This window comes from Narcine bancroftii, chromosome 6 (assembly GCF_036971445.1).
Source record: "Narcine bancroftii isolate sNarBan1 chromosome 6, sNarBan1.hap1, whole genome shotgun sequence".
Classification (NCBI taxonomy): domain Eukaryota; kingdom Metazoa; phylum Chordata; class Chondrichthyes; order Torpediniformes; family Narcinidae; genus Narcine; species Narcine bancroftii.
The window spans coordinates 16,136,150-16,157,030 of NC_091474.1; the positions used below are offsets into that span (position 1 = coordinate 16,136,150).

The 20,881-nt window shown below is 38.7% G+C and overlaps 1 protein-coding gene across 4 annotated transcripts in view; it reads right to left on the bottom strand.

Moving 5' to 3' along the window:
• Positions 1-945: 945 nt before the first annotated feature.
• slco4a1 (solute carrier organic anion transporter family, member 4A1) overlaps positions 946-20,881 on the bottom strand; it is a 141,795-nt gene continuing 121,859 nt past the window's right edge. For all 4 annotated transcript variants that reach the window (XM_069884112.1, XM_069884114.1, XM_069884113.1 and 1 more), the window contains 8 exons: positions 18,307-18,418; positions 14,829-14,983; positions 13,861-14,056; positions 12,961-13,126; positions 11,256-11,428; positions 7,550-7,614; positions 5,979-6,127; positions 946-5,694 (listed from right to left, as the gene is read on the bottom strand). In XM_069884112.1, coding sequence (XP_069740213.1) covers positions 5,548-5,694; positions 5,979-6,127; positions 7,550-7,614; positions 11,256-11,428; positions 12,961-13,126; positions 13,861-14,056; positions 14,829-14,983; positions 18,307-18,418 — 1,163 coding nt within the window. In that variant the 3' untranslated portion in view covers positions 946-5,547. The remainder of the gene's footprint in view (positions 5,695-5,978; positions 6,128-7,549; positions 7,615-11,255; positions 11,429-12,960; positions 13,127-13,860; positions 14,057-14,828; positions 14,984-18,306; positions 18,419-20,881) is intronic.

Here is a 20,881-nt window from a genome sequence, read left to right on the forward strand (position 1 = left end):
GAGAGTTAGTTTACAAAAGATAGTATGTCTCCCGAAAATGGAGACGGATTGAGAAAGTGGAGAGAATTAACCGTTCTCATTGGCACAAGGGTTAAGAATTTGGCAAGTGATTAGCTAAAGAATTAAATGTGAAACAAAGGAAAACCCTTTTCCCCACCTGATAGTCAGTGTATGAAACCCATTGGCAAGAATTATAGTGAAGAAAGGTTACATTTTAGAATGCAAATAGGAATGGATATTTGAATAAAATTGTTGTTTAGAATTGTGAATGACTTCCAAATTTGAACAGAAGATTTAAAATATACATTTTAAAATAAACTGCAATGATTGTCAAAGATCTCTTCTGGATAAACCTGGAATGAAATGATTTTAATGGGTTGGAAAAAAAAAGTACCATGGTAAATTCTAATACCAGATGGACCAGTAATGACTAATAGAAACCAATCCATTTGATTATTAAAAACAAATATGCAAATAGAATTGTAAAGATCACAACTCTGTCAGGCAATGTCTTTGTTGAGAGGAACAGAGATGATGTTTCTGCACTGGCTTAAAATGTAACTTTTTTTTGCCACAGATAACATCTGACCTGCTGATTTTTCTCGCATTTTTTTTTGTTGATTTTTCCTGAATCCACAGTATTGGCTTTGCTTCCCCAGACCTGCAGCAATTGGATTCCAGTTTTTAATTGACAGCTGGCACATCTGAACTGAGCTAATAGAAGAATGATTCAAATTGAGCAAATGGGGTGCAGCTGTTGTTAATGCTCCAAGATCAAACGTCAATATAGTCGCACAATCACACAGGCCTGGAGCCTGTTGGAATATCTGTCCTGCTTTTCCAATTCAATTCTATTATACAGCCAAGAAATAGAAAATGGAGTGCATCTTGCTGAAGGACATATCCTAAATTCAACCATCATCTGCCTATTGAATAAGAGATAACTAAAATTTGAAGTAATTTTTATTTAAACATTTTGAGCAGGAAATTAAACATTTATTAACAGTTTCAAAACATTTGCAAGTTTATTTTTCCACTTTAAATATTTCCAATTAAAGTGATGTAAAATACACAACACTTTATCAGGCAGGCTACAACGACTTTCCAGCCAATGACCACATGATTCATGCAGAGTGAATTGTCCACAATTCTGGTTTCAACGTAGGATCAAAACTTCACCAAAAATACATACAGTGCTATTACAAAATATATCACTGGGATGAAGAACTTATCCAGATGCTCATGCAGCAGGATATATAAAAATGTTTATTTTGCTTCAAAGACATTAATTGTGCTATTGGGTTAAAGCACTCAATGACTGTTACCAACACCTCGTTCTGTAAAACCATTAATTGTGCTATATTGCTATTATATTTTTGTAGCCAAGAACAAATGTTCACAGTGAGATAGGTACAGCAAAATATTGCTGTAAAATTTCAGTAGTGCCTGAGGCCCTATCATTTTGTGCAGCAAGTCTTTTCAATTGAAATAAAGCAGTCAAGTTCAGGTCAAGTCTTGGGGGTTGAGAGGATTGGTATCGACAGGGTCTTGAATGAAAACCTGAGATCAACATTCATTCCATCCCAATCCCACAATATCATTAATTGGAGATGGGTGAGCTCGATTTAGTTCTGACAATTAGGATAGAGACTGGGGTGGTATTGCTTTCAGGATTTAGGTTGACTGGTGTGTTTTGTAAGCATAATACGGTGGAGACAAATAATGCAATATAAAGTGTTATAACTATGAGTGTTAAAATTATTATATAAACCTTAGCTATAATTTGCCTACCACAGTTAGTTTATACTAACTGTTGAATAATATTTGAAAATGTTCAAGAAGTTGTACGACTTTAATGTGAATATTAATTCAATCTGCACTAAATGGGAGTATAATTAACACCATAAAATGAATGTTATGTAGCAATTCCAAAGTGTATTGCAATAATTCTCAATAGTCCAATACCTGTTTGCACAGACCATTCTCTGCATTAAGATTTTTTTAACTACCAAATCATAACAAATAACCTTATTTAAAAAAAATAAAATGTTCTCAGCAAATATGTTATTTTAATTAGTTTTTAATAATTGTTTTAAATATATATGGCACAGGTTATGTTGGTCGTTTCCCGAACAATCTCTTTAATGTGTGCTTTTTTGATTAGCTACTATAATATAAAATTAAAAATGGTAACTTTGCAGCAGAAACACATTTCATAAAATAAATTTGTAGGATACATTGTTTTGTAAACCTTCCAAAACAGCCCAATGCTGTGTGCAACATTTGTAGCTTACATCGATATTTATTGCATCCAACTATGCTTTTTTACCGAACATTATCTTAGACCACACTGCAATTGTAAGTGTAATAGGCAATTACAGATCAATCACAGGTCTTTGATTTTATTTCCTACAACCTACTATTGGCTTGTTCAGATTACAATCATCAGATCTCCGTTTGCACACTGGATTCAGATCCATCCATTTTAAATGATTTACCTGAATGTTCAGGGCTCCATTTTAAGTCTCACTTAATGGAAGCTTATGACTTTGACATGGACATTTGTAATTTTAAATTGTTGGATGTAAATTACACATCGAATTGTTTAGTATTCCAAATGGAAAGTAGAACTTACTGAAATAGTTACATTTTTTAATCAACATAACGTAGGATGGCCATTGCAAAGGAGGACAAAAACAACAAATACAAACACACAAAAGTATTGTCACAAAATACTATATTTTAGAATTGAAGATGCGTGAAATACTTCAACCTTTGTCTACCATAAGGCAGATAGAGTCGCCACTTTGTCCAGTGCCCCTCACTGAAACCCACAGCACCTGGTGTTCCCAGCACTCTCCCCTCCAAGATGAGCTGCTTAGCTTTTGTGATCAGATGGCCTAGGAACACCGGGTGCCACAGAGCTTTAAATATACATATATATATTATGTGGTAACCTATGACTATGTCCTCCTTTAAAATGGTCAGCCTATTAGTTTTCTATAATGATGAAAATCAAGAACTGAAATCTGGTCATTCAGAGAAGTTTGCAATTTTACTGCAGATTCAGGCAGTGATATGTGGAGCCTGTAATTTTATGAATGGATCCATGCAGACTGCATTGCTCTCTTCACCCTTTCAAAAGGTTTTCCTGATATAAAAGAACTTCTGTGACCCTGTTCAAAAATTCTGTCTGAACAAACTGTCAGCACAACTATTTTTACAATGTATAAAAGACGGATTTATGGTTTCATCTGATCTTCTGTTAAATCCACTTATCTGTGGTGAACTGGCAGTTTAATGCTAAATGCCAACTTAGGAGGTTTTTCTTGGTTGGCAGTTGCACCTTTTTTTCCAACTAGTTCAAGAATTCCTTCAGTAGCAGCAAAGGTCTATCAGATATGTCCACAAAATCCTGGAGACTTTAATGGTCCATCCTTGGACCTACTGTGAACAGGTGGAATCTGAGAGTCCCATATATTAGGAATATGAGAACCATATTTCTAGCTAAAAACACAATGCTGGAGAAACTCAGCAAGTCAAACATCGTACTTTTATGTAGCAAAGAGATTCCTCTTCTTGTCGAACATTGGTATTTTTCTTATAAGTCTCTTCTTTCTTTCTTCGGTTCCTTACCAACTCATATAAATCAAATTTTCTTGCAGCAGTTACTGGATTTCTTGGCCATTTCTATTACTTTTAACTTAAAACTCACTTCATACTTTCACCATTTTGCTGAAGCCTCCATGATAACAACCACCCTCAGCCAATGCCCAACAATTCAGTCATTGCGATTTCTGGGAGTCGACTTATCCGCCCAATATGGGATGAAAACATTCAAATGAGGCTGAAAATGGAGACCTGACTTGTATGGTATGTGTTTTCTCTTTCTTTTTATAAAAAGGAATAATTAATAATAAATAAATAGACACAATTTCTTAATTTACTTCCATCCAGATACACATGGTCAACTCTTCAACTACCCATAAACATTCCCAATAATTTTATTTCATCAGATTCTATGACTGTCAACAGGCCTGTGGTTTTTCTTTAAAAATGAAGGTCTTGTGTGATCACACACAGTTAATCTAGCACACTGCTCTCATAATTATTAAGATAGAAGCGACACTGCAACTTTTATACCCATCCCTTCATACAACCACCATCTCATCACAACCTCCAATTCTGGTCACTTCCTGTGGAACGATTCCCACAAGTAAACGAGAAAAGGATTGCACTTCATAAATAATACAGCCTTCCCATATAATTTTGCCAAAATCTTATTTAAGTTGCATTTAAATTTTAAAATTTAATTTAGATATATTTAGCCTTTTTAATCTGGGATGGAGTATTAATAATTGCCAGGTATAACCCACCACAATTTTAGTAACTATACCTATTGATTCATGGCTTAATTACATGGAATTTGGCCCATTAAGTCCATGCAGCCTCCCATAGAGTAATCCCATCAGCTTTATTCTCCCTCTTATATTCCTCTAGCTGTGGAGCTTATTGTCTCTTGCATGCCATCAATTCCTATTTGAATTTTTGTTTTACTGTAGACAATTCACCAACCAGGGCAACTTTGAGATTTATGAGGAAACCAGAGCTCCTGGCAAAAATCCATAGGGGAGAACATGCAAACTCCCCTTAGCCAGCATGGGAGGTCAGGATCAAATCTGGGGTCTTGAAGTTGTAACAAAGCAGCACAAATCACTGCACTGCTGTGCCATTCTAATTAATGATGCTTCATTTTCCTAGCGGGTGGTTTAATCATAGTGAATTTCTAAAACGAGGCAAATTATTCCCTCTGTCCTGTGTGTTCAGTTGTGGTTGTACTACTTCAAGGCTTGAGCAATAAATAAAACAATGATCTTATTCTTAATTTCTTGTATCAAACGTGTTAAAATGTACATGAGACATAGCTATCCAATTAATTAATTAATAACAATTAAATGCATAATTGAGAATTTGTCCAACTTAGTAAGGACTTTGTAGGGATGTAAATAATTGAAGGAAATGACACTGCAATTTCACAGACATCCAACAAAGTCTTCAGCACAGTCTTGTGGTTTGAACATGCGAACAATCATCTCAGTTTTCTCTCCTGGGGACTTAAGATCTGCCATGAGCAAATGCTAATAATCAGGGGTGCAGCACTGCCGAGTTTATCGGAGGGCTGCTCTGGCTCCGGCATCTCCTTGTCGCTGTTTTTGGTGAGCTCCGGAACCTAAAAAATTAGCCGTGCACCCTTGCTAATAATTGTGATGAAGAATTCCTCAATATAATATAATGCTTGCAAGCAAAAGACTTATTCACCTTTAAATTGCATTATGCACTTGGCAGATATTTAATTTACATAATTTACAGTGTTAAAAGTTTGTTTAAAAAGTTTTAACTTCAAAGTGAAACATTAAAAAGCTGATTATGAAAATAACAAGGTTATTTTAAAAACGTGGGTGCTTAGGTGAGTGTGCTGGATGACGTACAATAACGTGAAGTGGCATGAATATAATTTTCACTGAGTGTAGTCCAAGATCAAACTAATTACAGGGTGTTTACTCTTTCTACTGTACTTTGTGAAATACCCTTATCTGAATCCGAGTCTCCATTATCCATGTTTGAACTAATGAGTGGTGAGCCTGGTGGCTTGTACAGAAAGAGGGCCAGTAGAAAGAATGTTGCCCCCACTGTCTGAAAAACAAGAACCAAAATAACTTTGGTTAATTCAAGTACAAAAGGCCAACTCAAGAGACAAACATGCAAGACAGCTGTAATTTTTGTAAAATAAAATCAGAGAACTTAATGCAGTTCAATTTTCTGCTGATTTTATTTCTACCTGTTTCTGACAGGCCTTCACATTAGCTGCCTATGTTCTCGCTGAACCATTACATTCCCACTTCTTTCATTTCAAAATTAGCAAAGTGGAAATGTGAATTATTTCCCTATCATTTTAACCTTCAACTATTGTATGTTACCTTATAAATTATTCCAGCAATCAGGAGGTATTTACTCATGGCGGAATTTTGGTAGACATAACATGAGCCTCTCTCAGAGCACTGATCCTGCCATAACAGGCAAGAAATGTCAATCACCGAACCAAATGCAATTGGGCCTGGAATCCCTCCTGTTTAAATACACAAAGATAAAAATAAGTCAGACGTGGGTAATTTTAGAACTTGATATTGTAATAGAATATTCCAGTATTAAATTTGGCATTTTGCTGTTAGAGTTCACATCAATTACGATGTAAGAGCCTGAAGACACATAATCAACCTTACAAAAACACTTTCATCTCCTGCACCATCGGATTTCTGAGCAGACAATGAACCTATGGACACTTCATCTCTTTTTTTGCACAAGTATTTATTTAAATCTTGTATTTATGGAATTATAATTTATAGAAATTTTGCACAAACAACACATTTTTTGACACCTGTTCATGACAATAAACCTGATTCTGATCATTAAGAAAAGATTTAAGGTAGAAATTACAATTTTAAACAGTAATTTATATTATTCTTGAAACAATTAATACAAACAATGAAATCATAACATGGATGTATTTAGTTATATGATGACCAGCTCAAGCACATTTATTCCAACTAGATATTGTGGTTTATAACTTATTTTTCTCTTGGTTGAAATATAAGTATTTTTAAAATAGAAAAATGCTGGAAGCAAATTAATTAACAGAAAATTACAGTTGTGTGCCAGAGCACAATTCATCCACATCTAACAGAAAACAGCCATTCTTCTGGGGATTGTTGATTACAAGTGTAGTACTAATTGAAGAAACAATTAACTATCACCTTAAAAACCAAGACAAGAAATGCTGGCCAGACAGCATCTGTGATAAGAGAAACGAGGTTAAGGTTTCAGATTCAACTCCATTCTTCAAAATTGAGAAAGGCAAATGGTCTTGGACACAAAACATTAAGCCCGTTTCTTTTCTCCTGACAATTTCTGCTTGAGCTACTGAGTGCCTCCAGCATTTTCTGTAAGGAGTGAAACACAATAGGCTGTGATGTAGAGATGTAGTAAACACACCGAAATACTGGAGGAACTCAGCGGGTCTTTTCAGCATCTAAAGGAGACAAAATATATTGTTTACGTTTTGGGCCTGAGCCCTTCTTCAAGGAATTCTGACATTTTCTGAAACATCCTGCTTCGGCCTTTTCTGATTTTTTTTCTTGAAGAAGGGCTCAGGCCCCAAGACTTTGGCAAGATAACGGTATCATTGCCTCTTATCTGCTAAAAAGACCGGCTAAGTTCCTCCAAAATTTCGGAGCATTTTCTATTAGTTTAGGCTTCAGATTGCATTCACTCAGATTCTTCTAACATTCATATTCTATTTAAAATATTTCTAGAAGCATCAACAAATCAAACTATACTATATTTACGGCTTTTACCAAATATTCACGAGTTTTCTGCTCAGATGATGAGATAGTCTACTACTTACATTTTGGTTCAAAGCTGCTTGGATATCATTGTATGTGCAGGAGTGACCAGAAAAACACACAATTTAAAAACTGATAGGCATGCTTACCTAAAGTACGAACCAAGATCCATTGAATACCCAGTGCAAATGATCGCTGACTATCAGAGACACACCTAATCAATTCAAAAATTCCAAATTAAATAAAATCTTGCAGAAACTCTTTTAGCCAACCATTCATTATTAAATATCAATAAAATCACTGGCCCATTTAGGAATGACTCTTTTAACCAGTAAGCAGTTAGTTGTTTTATTGTTCTACAAAATGTAATGAAGAATTGATTGTGAACACAAAAGTTACAATATTCATTTTAGGATCATCTCCTGTAGTTATGTTTCAAATTTATTTTAAACTTACTGGAATCAGTCTGGTTTTCATTTTGTTAACAACCTGGCATATGCTTTCTCCTGTGGCTCTGGTTTAAATAACCCTTCCCCTGCATTGAAATTGTACCTCGACTGTTTTAAGTCCAAGATGGCGGCACTGCGAATTTAAAAGGGATTAAATGGGAGGTAAAGATGCAGGGGGTGTAATATTACTAATCAGGGTTTAGTATCACAGCTGTAGAAAGGGAGGACATTGTGGAGGAACTATCTACTAAGTTAGTGTGGGTGAAAGCCACAAACTGGAAGGGAGCGATCACTGTATGGGGAGTAGTATATAGGCCCCAAATAGCCCTCAGGACACAAAGGAGCAGGTAAATAAGCAGATTTTGGAAAGGTGTAGAAATAACAGGGTTGTTGTTATGGCAGACTTTAATTTCCCAAATATTGACTGGCACCTTCTTACAGCAAGAGGGACAGATGGGACAGACTTTGTCAGGTATGTCCAAGAATGATTCCTGAAATGGTATGTGGACATGCCAATTTGAGGAGAGGCCTTACTGGATCTAGTACTCTCAGTGGGGGAGCATTTCAGTGATAGTGAGCACAACTCTGTGACCTTCAGGATGGGAGACAAAATGGTAGAGTGTTTAATTGGTGAAGGGCTAGTTATGACAGGATTAGGCAGGAACTGGGGAGAGTAAATTGGAAACAGATGTTCTCTGGGAAAAGCACAGAAGCAATGTGGAGGATGTTTAGGGGCCACTTGGGTGAGGTTCTGATAGGTTAGTCCCACAGAAACAGGGACAAGATGGTAGGATAAGGAAACTGTGGTTGACAGCTAATGAAGTGGAAGAAGGAAGTATACACAAAGTTTAGGAAGCAAAACACAGGAAGGGCTCATGAGAATTAAATAGAAGTCAGGAAGGAACTTAAGAAAGGACAGGAGACAGAAGGGGGCAGGAGAAGGCCTTGGCAAGTAGGATCAAGGAAAACTCTAAGCCATTCTATGCATTTGTGAAGAACAAGATGATGAAAGTGAAGAAATAAAGCAGGAAGCATGTGCGAAGGGAGAGGAGGAAGGGGAGGTCTCCAATGAATACTTGCCATGTTCACCAGAGAGAGGGACCTTGGTCAACATGTTGGAGAACGTTGAGGTTAAGAAAGAGGAATTGCTGGATCTTCTTAAAAACTTTAGGATTGATTAAGTCCCCAGGATCAGATAAGATATAGCCAAGCTTATTACAGGAAGTGAGGAAAGAGATTACTGGGGGATTGGCAATGATCTTTGCATCCTCCCTGACCACAGGGGAGCTCCTAGGGGATTGGAGAATGGAAAATACGGTTTCCTCATTTAAAAAAAAATATGGAGAATCCTTGGAACTATATGCCAACAATTAATGGTGGGGAAACTATTAGGGGAAACTTAAGGGCAGGACTTATGAACATTTGGAGAAATATAGTCTTTTCAGGGATAGTCAGAGCAAAGCCTAATTGAGTTTTTTTAAGGAAATAAAAGAAAATGTTGAAGGTAAGGTGGTAGCTGCAGTGTATATAGATTTTAGTAAGGCTTTTCACATGACCCCAATTCCCCCATCCATGGTCGACTCATTCAGAAAGTCATGAGGCATGGGATCCAAGGCTGTGTGGATTCAGTATTGGCTTGCCTGGAGAAAGCAGAAGGTAGTGGAACATTTTCTGCTTGGAGGTCAGTGATTAGTGGATCTCCGTAGGGATCTGTTCTGGGACCCCTGCTCTTAATTTTTCTAAATGACTTGGACGAAGAAGTAGAGGGATGGGTAAATAAGTTTGTAGATGACACAAAGTTTGGGCAGTGTTGTGCATAGTGTAAAAGGTTGTCAGAAAAGTGGAAGATGGAGTTCAATCCAGATAAGTGTGCAGTGATGCATTTTGGAAGGTCAAATTTGAAGGCAGAGTACAATAGTTAATGGCAGGATTCTTAATTGTGTGGAAGAACAGAGTCTCAATGTGTAGATCTCTCAAGGTTGCCATGCTGGTTGATAGTGTAGTTAAGAAGGTTCATGGTATGCTGGCCTTCATTCATCAGGGGATTGAGTTCAAGAGTCTTGAAAGTCATAAGAGTTCAAGAGTTGCAAGACATAAAACTCTGGTGAGACAACACTTGGAATATTGCATTCAGTTATGGTTGCCTCATTACATGAAGGTTGTGGAAGCTGTGGAGAGGCTGCAGAGGAGATTCACCAGGATGTTGCCTGGATTGGAGAATGTGTCTTATGAGGTAAAGTTTACAGAGCTGGGGCTTTTCTTTCTGGAGCTAAGGAGGATGAGAGGTAACTTAATAGAGATGTTCAGATTGTGAGAGACATAGATAGGAGGACAGCCAGCATCTTTTTCCCAGGTGAGATTAGCAAACACCAGAGAACATCTGTACAAGTTTAGGGGGGGAATATTGGGGGGGTGGGGAGGGGGGGGTTGGGGTAAGTTTTATTTCTACACAGAGAGTAATACATTGCCAGGAGTGGTGGAGACTGGTATAATACAGACATTTAAAAGACTCTTAAACAAACACATTGATGCAAGAAAAATAGAAGTCCATGGGTGTGAGCTAGGGAGGGTTTTGTTTGTTGAGTGGGGTTATACAAGTTGGCACAACATCATGGGGAAAATGGCCTACACTGTGCTGTAATGTTCTATGTTCTAAAGCAGTGGTTTTCAAATTGTTGAGTGGGTTTATATAGGTTGGCACAACATCATGGGGCAAATGGCCTGTACTGTGCTATAATGTTCTATGTTCTAAAGCAGTGGTTTTCAAATTGCACCTCAAACTCACATTCCACCTTAAGTAATCCCTATGCCATCGGTGCTTTGCGATTAGTAAGGGATTGCTTAAGGTGGGACGTGGGTGGGAAGGGAAGGCTGCGAACCACTGCTCAAGACCCCATTGTTACTGAAATACTTTGCTTGAGAAAAATGATCATCAGCCCATTTCCTATGGAGTTACGAAACCAGGCACATGACGAGTCAATTAAAACCATGGATTTCAAACTTTTTCTTCCTACTCGCATACCACCTGAATCCATCCCTTGCTAATCACAGAGTACTTATGGCCTAGGGATGGCTTCAGGTGGAATGTGAGTTTAGGGGGCAGTTTGAAAACCACTGTTCTAAAACCATCATAACGTTTATCTCTCTGGATGGTTAATGATCCTAATTCTATCTTATTTACATTGGAGTTTGTCACCAGTGCAATATGGTTTTTCCCCCCATCTTTACCAGAAGATGTGAACTACTGTAAATCTACACTTTATTTACTATTTAATAAAACTACTTGTTTGATGGAGTTAGTAACCACATTTTTAAGATGATAATAATTAGATTAAGGTTTTGTGCTATTTCCATATTACTGTGATCATTGGGATAAGATGGCAGACTGGCTGCCATTCATCCATACCTGAGAGTCGCTGTCAGTGCAGGAATGCTGCTCAAAAAAGTGAAGAAAATTACAAAAAAGAAGAGAGACATGAAGAGCGGCATCTGTGTGCAAGAAGAATTGCATTTTCCAGATTGTGCATAATTTAACCGAGATGGATGATTCTCCATTACACAGAGGCAGTTGTGGAAAATCTGGGAAGGAAGGAAAGGAAATAAAAACCATTGGTAAAGGTTCCATTATTGTCACATTTAGAAGGTAACATACCTGAGATTCTTTTACTTTTGTCTACCGTAAGGCAGACAGAGAGTCGCCACTTTGTCCAGCGCTCACTCAGAAATGAGGCCCCAGTGAGCAACCCCTGATTTCCAAGACCAGTGGCCCTAGCCAATGGGCTATCAGAGTAATTTGACCAATTCACGGCTTGAAAGGATTTTAAAAAGCAACCGCGTGGCTATAATTACATTGTATACATCACACCTTTTGCTTTCAGATGATCCAATAATGTTAGCCAATTGTAAATTCAAGTGCAGAAGCAAATCAACCCTAGAAGTGAAGTCATGAAAGGGAATTCTCAGGAAAAAGGCACTGTCAGTATATTTCACCACTTCAACTGCTCCAGAGGGTGCATTTAGAGTAATAAAGGAAGAGGGTTCTGCTCTCCTTCCTGTGGACCTGTGCTTTCCAAAACTAGCTATCTGTTACGCAGCATTTGTATTTAAGGAGTAATTTTGATGAGGATCAACCAGGACAAAAAGGTTGGTTCAGTTAGACGGATGGGTGCAGAAGACACGTGGGATTTGTCTACTTTGTTTAAAGGATGTAACTAAATAAATCATATAATTCGTCTCTTTTGGAAAATATTTAGTTGGGAATAGTGTTCATTCATTAAACCAAGAAATCTGTATACTATAAAAATTGTAAGCTGCACTGGCAAATAAGCTGTTCCCTCTTATGGGGACTTCATATATAAGGCACCACCTTTCTTGGTTTAAGATACAGATACAGAACCTTTTATCCGAAACCCTATACCAGACACTTCTCAGAATTTGGAATTTTTTGACTGATAGACGGGGCGGGGGGGAGGGGGGGGGGAGGTGGCGGTGTGTATCCGTGTGTCAGTCTATCTAAGATGAATCAGGCAACCATATACAGTGAAACAGGGACACTGGATTCTGCTTTTCCACTGGCACCTAAAAAGTAAGGATTCTCTCAGGTTCCACTAATTACCGACACAGACCAACACAGGATATTTTCAAGCGTGAATTGAACGTAGGTCACGTCTGGCGCCAAATGCGAGCTTTGGTGTGCAGACCCATCCACAGAAAATATGTTTGGGTTTTGGAGGTTTTCAGTTTTTAGAATTTCGGATAAAAGATTGCATATCTGTACTCTATTCTCTAAAAGCTCAGAGTCACCAACTTTTTAAAAAAATGTTCAGAAGCCCCAATAATTCCAAAATACTGTAAAATTATTTTTTTACTATTTCATGCTTTGTAAACTATGCACATAAGCTAAATTCCATAGAGCCCAATTTTATTAGGTATACACAGAGGTGACCCAGTTGCACCAGTATAGAAAATATTCCCTTCTCGCATGTTCCATAAATAGACAAAAGATCAATATACACCATTTGTTTTGGGTACATAGAACTTTAAAGGATTTCCAGCCTTGCAGAGTTTGTCTGCTGATAAACGCACATAAGGAGAGGGGGAAAAAAAGTCACCTTTCTGCCATTTGATGATATTGTTGAATTGAACTCCATGCATCCAGCGTGACAAGGCGAGTAGTACATTAAACCATCAGCTCCGCATACTGGATTATACAATTCCATCAAACAATTGCAGTCAGCATTGCAAGTTGCAGTCAAATTGATTGGGCCATCATAAAAGCTGTCGGAAAAAAGTGCCTCAAGGTCAAATTAACGACATTCTCGGTTGATCACATCACAAGAAAACCCTCCAAATGTGTACGTGGTGGGTAGGTTAATTGGACTACTGTGCTGTAGCCCAAGATTCAAATTGAATTCAATACAGTAAAATCCCCATTATCCAGCATCCGCAGGCATCGCAGATGCCGGAAATGCAAACTTTCCAGTTGACTGAGACTCACCCTCCCAATGCCTAAACTAGTACATCTGCATTTAAGAATACACTGTTTAAAAGACAAAAGACCGTGCAAAATGTGAAGTAATTTGGGGGGGAAAAAAATCGTTGTTGTAGTCTTTAATTTTTAAGCTCGTTTTAATCAAGTAATTCCCATAACTTACAGAATTTAAATTCAAACACTGGTGGCTGGGGCTGTAACAATGTTGCACTAGCCCCTATGCTAACCATTCCACGCTTACAGTCAATCGCCAAAAGTCGGTATCATCATACTTTAACTCTATATTGAGGACACATTATAATAATATTCAAATCATTCCACAAAATGATAAATAATAAAAACACACCCTACCTACCAAACGTTCTTTACTACTGAACATCAACAGCTGACGTTGGTCCCGTTAAATTATTGAGAGGCACAGTAGATGGTGCCCTGTCTGATTGCATTATAGCTTGGTATATGCCCAAGATTGCAAGAAATTGCATAAAATTAAATTTGAAAATGAACTGTGTGCTCCTACCTGCCATTGAAAGTTGAAGTGATCCCAACCACAGGCATGTTGGGACAATTAATGCTGACAATGAAGATGGCCAACAGGCTGAGGACTGTGCATGTAATACAAAACTTGATGATTCCTGCACAACGGAGTTTTAATTTATTCACGAAAAATCCACCCAGGAAAGTGCCACCTCCACCCGCTGGGACGACAAGGTAGCCTGGAAATGAGTAAAGAAGATCAAAAGCTCACAAAATGTGTCCATTCAGCAAGTGATAACGTGATGCATTTGAGGAACATCTTTTGCAATGTGTAATGGTTTTTATTTTATTTACAGCAAGTTAGAAACCGATCTCAGCTACTTAAACCCATGCTGCCCAATTACACTCAAGTTAACCTGCAACCTCAGAAGTTTTGGAGAGTGGGAGGAAACCGGAGACCCCAGAGGAAACCCATGCAGGCACGGGGAGAATGTACCAACTCCTGACAGACAGCGCCAGATTTGAACCCAGGTCGATGGTGCGCTAACCGCTACACTAGTCGTGCCTGAAGGAGAAAAATGAAATGAACAATATTTGCTAAACTGGTCCGGATGAATGACATAGCATATCCTCTCGCAATAGAGTAAGTTAAATCCTTAACTTTATAAAATACTCAGCATTTTCTAAATGCATAATAGCATTAGCATATTGTGCTACATTTCAGAAATTTTGGAAACAAACCCCATGGTTTGCATCTGCAATCCTGGATGAATTTCTACTAGATTTTGGTTAACATTCTCATTTGCTATTTATTAACTGTCTCAATTTGAAACCCATACCCACTCAGAAGCCAATTTGTGAATCAATAAATCCGAATTTCCCAAGGGAACAAAACTAAACCCCCCCCCCCCCCCCCCCCACCAAACAAACCCTTTGCCTGCACTAAGATTCATTAATGGGTTTCATGCAAAGTGAAGACCATCAATTAGCCTAGCTCCATTCCGTTCTTACCAAATAGGGTGGCACCTTGAGAGGAACTCATGCCAAACTGCGATTCAAGGAACTTGGGTCCAAAGGTGGACATTCCAGATATCAGAGTAGCTTCAGTTGCTCCGGACAGGCAGAGAAAGACAAACGCTGGATTCCTCAGCAATAGTACTGCTGACCTGTAATGAAAGCAAGGAGCTTGGTCATGCGTGCAGATGTGTAAATAGCTTGACAATCAAGTTCCCACATAAAAATCTTTTCATTCCTCTTTTCGGTAAGAGGTATGTTGCTGGTGTAGTGGTTACGTTTCTAATTCAGAGACCGGAGTCTCTGAAATGCCCTGAAATTCCCATCTTTTGTCTTACTTTCTCCCTTTCCTACTTCAAAACTTTCCCCAATTTAGCCTGGTATCACTCAAGCAGTCTTTCCAAGGGACTTGTGAATCTGCAGGAGTCACCTACCACATCTGGTGCTCCCATCCTGGTCTCCTCTACATCAGAGAGACCTCGGCTCTGCCCTCCGCCACAGCGTGAATCTCCCAGCGGCCATCTGTTTCTATTCCCTGTCCCCTTCCCTTGCTGACATGTCTGCTCATGGTTGCATGCACTGCCAGATTGAGACCACCATAAATCTGAGGAACAACACCCCATCTCTATCTCGGAATCCTCCAACCGGATGGCATTAACACAGACATCTCCAGTTTATGTTAACCCCTCCCATCCTCCATCTTCTTCACCCTGTGGGCTTTCTCCCAGCTCTGTCATTTATGTTTTTTTTTTACATAGAACGTGTGATTTTTTTTCTGTTCTGAAGCGTCTCCCTACCTTCTGGGAGTGGCCATTCACACAGGAATGACCAAAACTCCAAATATCCATATTACACTGCTCACTTAACAGAATACCTGAAGTGCGGTGTTTAAGGGGGCTGGACGTCCTATTCATTGGCCTGTTGTTCACAGATAGCCTGCAGTTCAGTTTAGACTGAAAGCGATCCATGAAAATAACTAGGAGCCAAGGAGGTAAAACATCAGAACAGAAATGAGTCCTTATTCCCATTCTGATCTTTTTACACAGACTGCATTCAGAGAAATTGGGAATAACTTCCTGGAACGCAGCGACTGTGTAAAAAACAAAACAAAAAAAAAAAACATCTCTCTCTCTCTCCCCCTTTGTCTCCTTTCGCTGAGCCAACGTTAATTCTAATTTTTCCTCATCATATCTAATTAACACAATTTGGCTGTTTGGTCTGGACTTGTCCCCCTCCCATTCTTCCCCTTAATCTCTAATTTTTAATAAAGACATCTGCCTGATTTTTGCTTATACATTGAAAAAGGCCTCAGGCCCAAAATATCAGTAATATATATTTACTTCCTATGAATGTTGGAAGACCAGTTGAGCCTCTTCCAACATTTCAGTGTATTTTTATTGGTATCAATTGTTTGACTGCTTTCCAATGAGCTTCTCTGGGATCTTTCAATGCTAAAGGGCCTATATTTAATTGATTTGCTCCTGTTCTGTCCATAGTGCTGGTGTTCTCTGCTCTCTTGCATTTTGGTCGGAATTAAAATGGATGTATTGGTTTAAAAGGGTGCTTCAGAAATGATCCATGTAGAGCACACACCCAAATTACCTCAGGGAATTATGTGTGTTCATTTTGAAACAAAGCTGAAATTGTTTTCACCTCGTGTTTCCTGCCCAAATATTACTCATCTTCCTATATTACAAGCTTTTTGATACATCTGAATACCAAAGAAAATGCATTCAATAGTATAACAAGTTGCACCAGGAAATACATATTGATTTGTCACTGCCAGGTTCTATAGTACAAGAGGCCCAGGCTGCATGATAAAGATTAGGGCTTGCATGCGTGTGGTGGGACATGGAAGACGGAGATGGTTAGGGGTGGGGAGGAGTTATTGTTTATTGCTGGAGATGAAGTCCAAGCTTGGATCAGTTACTCAGAATAGTAATAAATGGAAGGCCAACGCTCAGGGTGGAAGGGATTGGAGAACGTAGATGACTCAATGTCCTTGGATCTAGTGTCAAAGTCACACAACACAAAAATAGGTCCACCATGTCCATATCAATGCTATTACAGCGGCAGTGACCCGGGTTCGAATCTGGCACTGTCTGAAAGGAGTTTGTACACTCTCTCTGTGTCTGCATGGGTTTCCTCCTCCTCCCCTTCAAAGTGTACAGTTAATTGTCAGTTAATTTGGGTGTAATTTGACAGCACAGGTTTAAATGGCCGGGTTTGGCTTCTACCGTGTTGTGAATAAAATGAAAAATTTAAAACATCGAATACTTCTCTATACTAATTTCATTCAACAGAACTTGGTCTGCAGTCGACTGTGCCTTGCCATTTCAGCTGATCATGAATTGTTGAGAATATCGGTCTTCACCACCATCTCAGACAGTGAATTCTAGATTTCAACTACTCCCTGAGTGGGAAAAAAAATCTTTCTCAGATCACCTCTTCCTCTACATCTTAAACATTTGGTTTTAAACCTCCAACCGGCCTACAAATCTCATAAGATTGCAGACCTCGATCATTATCCCCTCAGTCTCTGCTATTCCAAGGGAAACAAACCTAGCCTTTCCAATCTCTCCTAATTGTGGAAATATTTCATCCTGGTGAATCTCCCCTCAACTCTTTCCCTCACTCTCTCCAAAGTATTGTCCAAAATTACATCCAAGGAAAGATGGAAAAATATTTTGGAATTAAGAGGAAAAATGTAATCAAAGGTCTTTCACAAGTGCAAATGTAATCAAAGGTCTTTCACTAACATAGCACAAAGTTTCTTGCTGTCCATTGTGTGTCCTGGACCCACAACACAAATCATTAGTCAGGAAGGGGCAGCAGTGGCTACACTTCCTAAGGAGGTTGAGAAGAACAAGGCTACTGGCCACCATCCTCACAATGTTCTATCAATATAGTGAACGCTGGCTGCATCATAGTGTGGTATGGTAGCTGCAAAGCATCAGATCAGAGGTCAGTGTGGAGGGTGATCAAAACTGTTGAGAAGATCATTGGGGTCTCCCTTCCCTCTATCAATGAAATTTACAGGGAGTAGTGCTTAAAGGGGGCTCAAAGAATCATCAAGGACCCTTATCATCCAGCATTACCTTCATGGAAGAGATACAGGAATATAGAAACCAGGACTGCCAGGCTAATGAGACTATATTTGCATCACTATGTATACCTGTAATTTGTGTGTAGGGTGTATTGTGTGTCTGTGGGTGTGCAGTATAGTCTGGAGATGCACTGTTTCGCCAGGTTGTATGCGAATAATTGGACGACAATAAACTTAACCCCCCCCCCAATTTTGTCCAATGACTGCTAATGTTAGCCACCTATAATGGAATCATCTCCTGGTACATAATTTGGAAATGTGCCAAGTGTGTAGGCTCTTTGTGGAAAGAGCCTCGACTTCAATAAGCAGAATACAGCAAGATGCAGATGACAGGCAATTAAGCATCATCATTTCAACCCTGCACATTACCTGGGCAAGTCCCTTAATGTCTTCCCGAAATTAGGCTCCAATGCAGTCTGCTGGCTCCCATCCTTCAGCTGATGAGCTTCCGAGACCCTCATTGCCAGATACCTTTGGGACTCTAATTTACAGAAAAGCTATTCAGCTGTGGACTTAGCAACCACAAACCCTACAGCCAAACACTAAGCATACACATCTTTAAATGATAACTACTAATTATAACCATGCATGCATTATGGAATAACATGTAGAAAGAAAGTGTAATATTAGAATTTGCCACACAAACAGAAGCCATTTTGAAATAACCCCTTCATTGGTTTCCTCAACAAGGAAGAGTTGTTTTTGCCTACTGTATTACACAGTAACTGTATTAAAGATCAACAGGTATCTGACAGCACAGGGACACATGAAAGTTCATTGATCTGAAATGGTGACGCTGGTTTTCTCTCCTCAGATGTTATCAGAGTATTCCTAGCATTTTCTCTCCTTATTGCAGCTGTAAAAATTGTTATTTATCATTGAAGACACAATTAATTAGGAAAGTAACGTTCCCATTTTGAAACAATACAATATGTTGTATTATTGGCTTAAGCCTTATTGCTGGTAGTGCGGGCAAGTGGAGATGAATCCTTCTGTCTCCAAATACTAAGTCTGATTAATTGCTTTCTTTCATCGGTATGGTTTGGCCTTTGAATGCCAGTGTGATGCCCACATGGTGGCAGTAGACTGCAGGGATGTAACCAGATGCTTCTCCCCCTACGTTATAAGGAGTTTGGTGTGGAACAATTCAGGGCAGATGTACTATTGGATGGAAAATAATAAAGCAGTAAAGCAACAGACACAAAAAAGAACGACGAAGACTTCATCCATGATATTACAATTTAATAGAATAGCCCAAGCATTCTCAAGCAGAATATTTGTTCTGTAAATATTTTCCTGATAATTATGGTATTGAACTTTGTTAAAGAACAGAGTACAGTGGATTGATGTCTCCCGTTGCAGGCTCAGTGTTGTGGCAACGCGCTGCATCAAAACAATGCAAAATTGGGTGCCAAGGTTTAAAGTGACTCTGAAATGAAGCAAGATATAGATTCCTTCCGTGAGGGGGGGTTTACTGAATTTACAGTTTTGATGCAGACTGAATTACGCTGGATATCTACTGCATTTCTATCATCCGAACCAACAGGGCGACCAGCCATACTACTGCGCATTACAGTGCCTGGTGCTCAGACCACTAATACTGATCAATAATTGAGACAGAATTCAGGAAATCAACAAATTTATTATAATCAAGACATGGCACTTGATTGATGAACTGAAAATGGCTGCAACCAGTGAACTTGGAGGAGTGAGAAGTGAGATTGGACCGTGAATTAAATAACTTTTCTGAACTCACACACACACATATTCACTTAAAATTAGAAGGTGGTTAAGTTAATAGCAATAAGTTTAAGTTTGATCCTATTTTCCTGTTTAAAGATAATTAAAAGCAAGATCTGTTTAAGTAGCCATTGTCTTGGTGAATTTGTATTGCTGCTGGGTTTTAGAGTCCTCAACATTGGAAACAAAAGACCAATTCTGAACTATTTTGTGATTTTCAGTTGCATGATAACCCCTATTTCACAAACTGTGGGCAGATCTTGAGTTAATTGCAAACTTTGCAAAACACAACCCAACTTCTACATTACAGCTCAGTTTGCAGAAGACAGATACAATGGGTTGACCAAATATAAATGATGCTCATTTGGTTCTCCTTTTACCACACAAACAAGGGGAGAACAAGTTGCTGGTGGAACTGGGGAAGACTGATGAAAAGTCTCCACCTAAAACATCAACACTTTGTTTCCCTCCACAGATCTGAACCATTGATCTCACGCAGCAGGTTGGAGAGAAACAAGAAAGTCTACAGACTCCTTTTGCATCAGTTTCCAGCAACTGTAGCCTCTTGCATCTAAAGTACAACAGGCAAAAATTTAAAATAGATGCTCTCAGAAACTAGGTCCATGGTTTCAACAATTACAAGAAGTGACTCCAACACCTCTAAAGGCAAAGAGAGCAATGAAAATATGAGTTGTTGCACATTCTTAGAAAACTTTAGCAACGCAAGCGTAGGTTTCACGGTGCTGTGGAGTAAAATGCAAAACAAAAGTGAGCAAATACACGTAGAGGGACAGGAATTCAGTTGTAAATGAGTCATATTTGTTTTCTGATTTTAATTGATTTTGTTACAAGAAAAATAGCACACGAATTACAGTCATATGAAGATTATTAGAGAGCCACTCTGCAATATAATTATCTACAGATCTGGGTCTTGAACCTACTCAATGTGTGAGGTCATCAAGGTCTTTTATCATTGAGCACGAGTTGTCTTTGGGATGGCCAAGGTCATGATTTACAGTCCAAAGTCTTTATTGAGATGCTGGAATTGATTACATTCAATTGATTTATTGTTATGTGGACTGAGATTCAAATAAAAACCTTTGCTTTGCATTCTATCCACACAAGTCGACTCATACTGCAGGTCGCACATTAATAACAATAAATAAAACACAGCAGAGCAATGCCCCCTATTTCTTGACACCCA